Consider the following 1,906-nt stretch of genomic DNA (forward strand, 5'->3'; position numbering starts at 1 on the left):
GTTTGATGGCTGAAAAGTGTCAAAACTCAGACTAATGTCAAACTAGACTTGTGCAAGGAGTCCAATCATCACCGGGGGGGAGGTCGTTCTTGACTCGTGTGGTTATTACTGGATCATTTTTGATCTTGACAACAATCGATCATCCAAAATCAAGACAACTGACTGAAACGACAATTCAAGAATTTATAACGTCGTTATTTTCTCCTTTGGGAGGCAGAGAATTCACACAGCGAAATCCTACACTTCAATGAGTCATTGTTTCAAACCGATCAATATCAAATATCATTCGAGAACTCTCAAAAGCGGACTCAGAACTGGCTCTTCGGAGAAACAATGAACAACTTACTAGTGTTGGTTTATATGAGTCCTTTTCTAGCGCCAATTCATGGCGTTCCTTCACTGTTGAAAGTCCAATCAATCAGCCAAGATTCAGATAATTGTGCCCAAAAATGTCAATCCACCGTGAGCACCCAATCATGCTCAGAGCTGGTTCTTCACGAAAAATCGAGTTGTCCCATTTGCTACAGGTAAACGAGAGGAGTTACCCAAAACCCATTCTTGTACATAAGACAACTCGTTCAATCCGTCTCTTTCAGATTTTTTGAATGCAATTCAACCTCGTGCTCAAGAGCCTTTTCTAGAAACGAATATCTTCGGATTTGTAAATCAGCAGTAAATATGAAAACATGAGACACATCTCATGCCAAATGCAATATTTAAAAAAAATATTTTTATTTTAGGAACATCATATCAGATCAAAAAGAAGAATTTCAGTGCATACACGCCATCGACGCCCTTGCCACGTTCAATCCCTGGCCCAGAGTCAATCCAATGGCGTGTCCTCGTGTCAAGCCGATGGGATCCCGTGTTCCCAGCATCCGTGTTGTCGAGAGGTGGGACAGGGAACTTGGCAATGTGGAGACACGAGTGCGGCCAGTACGAATCGAATGATGGGAAGAGAATATTGGGAGGATTTTAGCAAGTCTATGAACCGCATGATGTCGAGCATTTTCAATGGGTAAATGGAGGAAGAAATCGCTTGAGGTGGTCTTCCACGTCTCAACAGGCGTTGTGAATATTCAAGTAGTTCTCTCCACATCGTCGCCACATAAATTAGTGAATTGCATCCTCATTACCAAGCTCATACGTCATAAAACCGTAAAATCAAGAATCGGTGGTAGTGGCTGGTTTGCTTGAATTATGTCTATGATCAGGGAAAACGACATGAAAGTGCGATTGAAGCGGAGGAAATGGTTGGAGGTTGTCAATGTGCATGCGCGAAATTTTATACATACTCGTACATGTAGATATGTATAGTAGAAATGTATGGTGGGAGTGGAGCTCAAACGCCTTTGTTCTTGGTAGTTTCATTTGAATTTCCGAGCTCTTCCATCATTTCCCAACAAGCCAGAGGTTTGAAGGTTTTCAAGCATGCTAATCATCATCATTCCCAACACCCTGCTAGGATGATGATGAGCTACCAAATGTAAATCCATCAAGAAATATGATGAATGGCCAAGAACGAGCCCAGCTCTGCTGGCCGGCTCGAACTTTTTGATGCAGAAACACGAGACGAAGGAAGTTGGGGAAACTGCCGATTCAACCTCAACTGAGAATGGATGTCGGTAAAAAGAAAGAATCAGGACTCGGAGACGGAACCTGGTTATCATTGGGAAACTGCCTTGATTATCGTGATTATTAGGATTGTATTTGTCTAATACTCAGTTTAGGCAGGAAGAGGGAACGCGGTCGTCACTCCCGCCATCATTATCATCACCATCACCATGATGATCCGCAGAGCAGCGGTTAATGCCGGCTCTAAATTGATTTTAAATTGGGGTGAGATCGGCCCCAACCGACACTTGAGCGGGCATGTACGCTGCGTAAATCATCGTTATTTGATTTA

The 1,906-nt window shown here is 42.9% G+C and overlaps 1 protein-coding gene across 1 annotated transcript; it reads left to right on the forward strand.

Annotated features, from left to right (window-relative positions):
* Window positions 1-280: 280 nt before the first annotated feature.
* LOC131885306 (uncharacterized) lies at window positions 281-1,347 on the forward strand. Its single transcript, XM_059233323.1, has 3 exons — window positions 281-527; window positions 597-672; window positions 741-1,347. The coding sequence occupies exons 1-3, from the start codon at window positions 334-336 to the stop codon at window positions 1,020-1,022; spliced, it is 552 nt and encodes a 183-aa protein (XP_059089306.1). The 5' UTR covers window positions 281-333; the 3' UTR covers window positions 1,023-1,347.
* The last annotated feature ends 559 nt before the right edge of the window (window positions 1,348-1,906 follow it).

Source organism: Tigriopus californicus, chromosome 8 (genome assembly GCF_007210705.1).
Source record: "Tigriopus californicus strain San Diego chromosome 8, Tcal_SD_v2.1, whole genome shotgun sequence".
NCBI classification, from domain to species: domain Eukaryota; kingdom Metazoa; phylum Arthropoda; class Copepoda; order Harpacticoida; family Harpacticidae; genus Tigriopus; species Tigriopus californicus.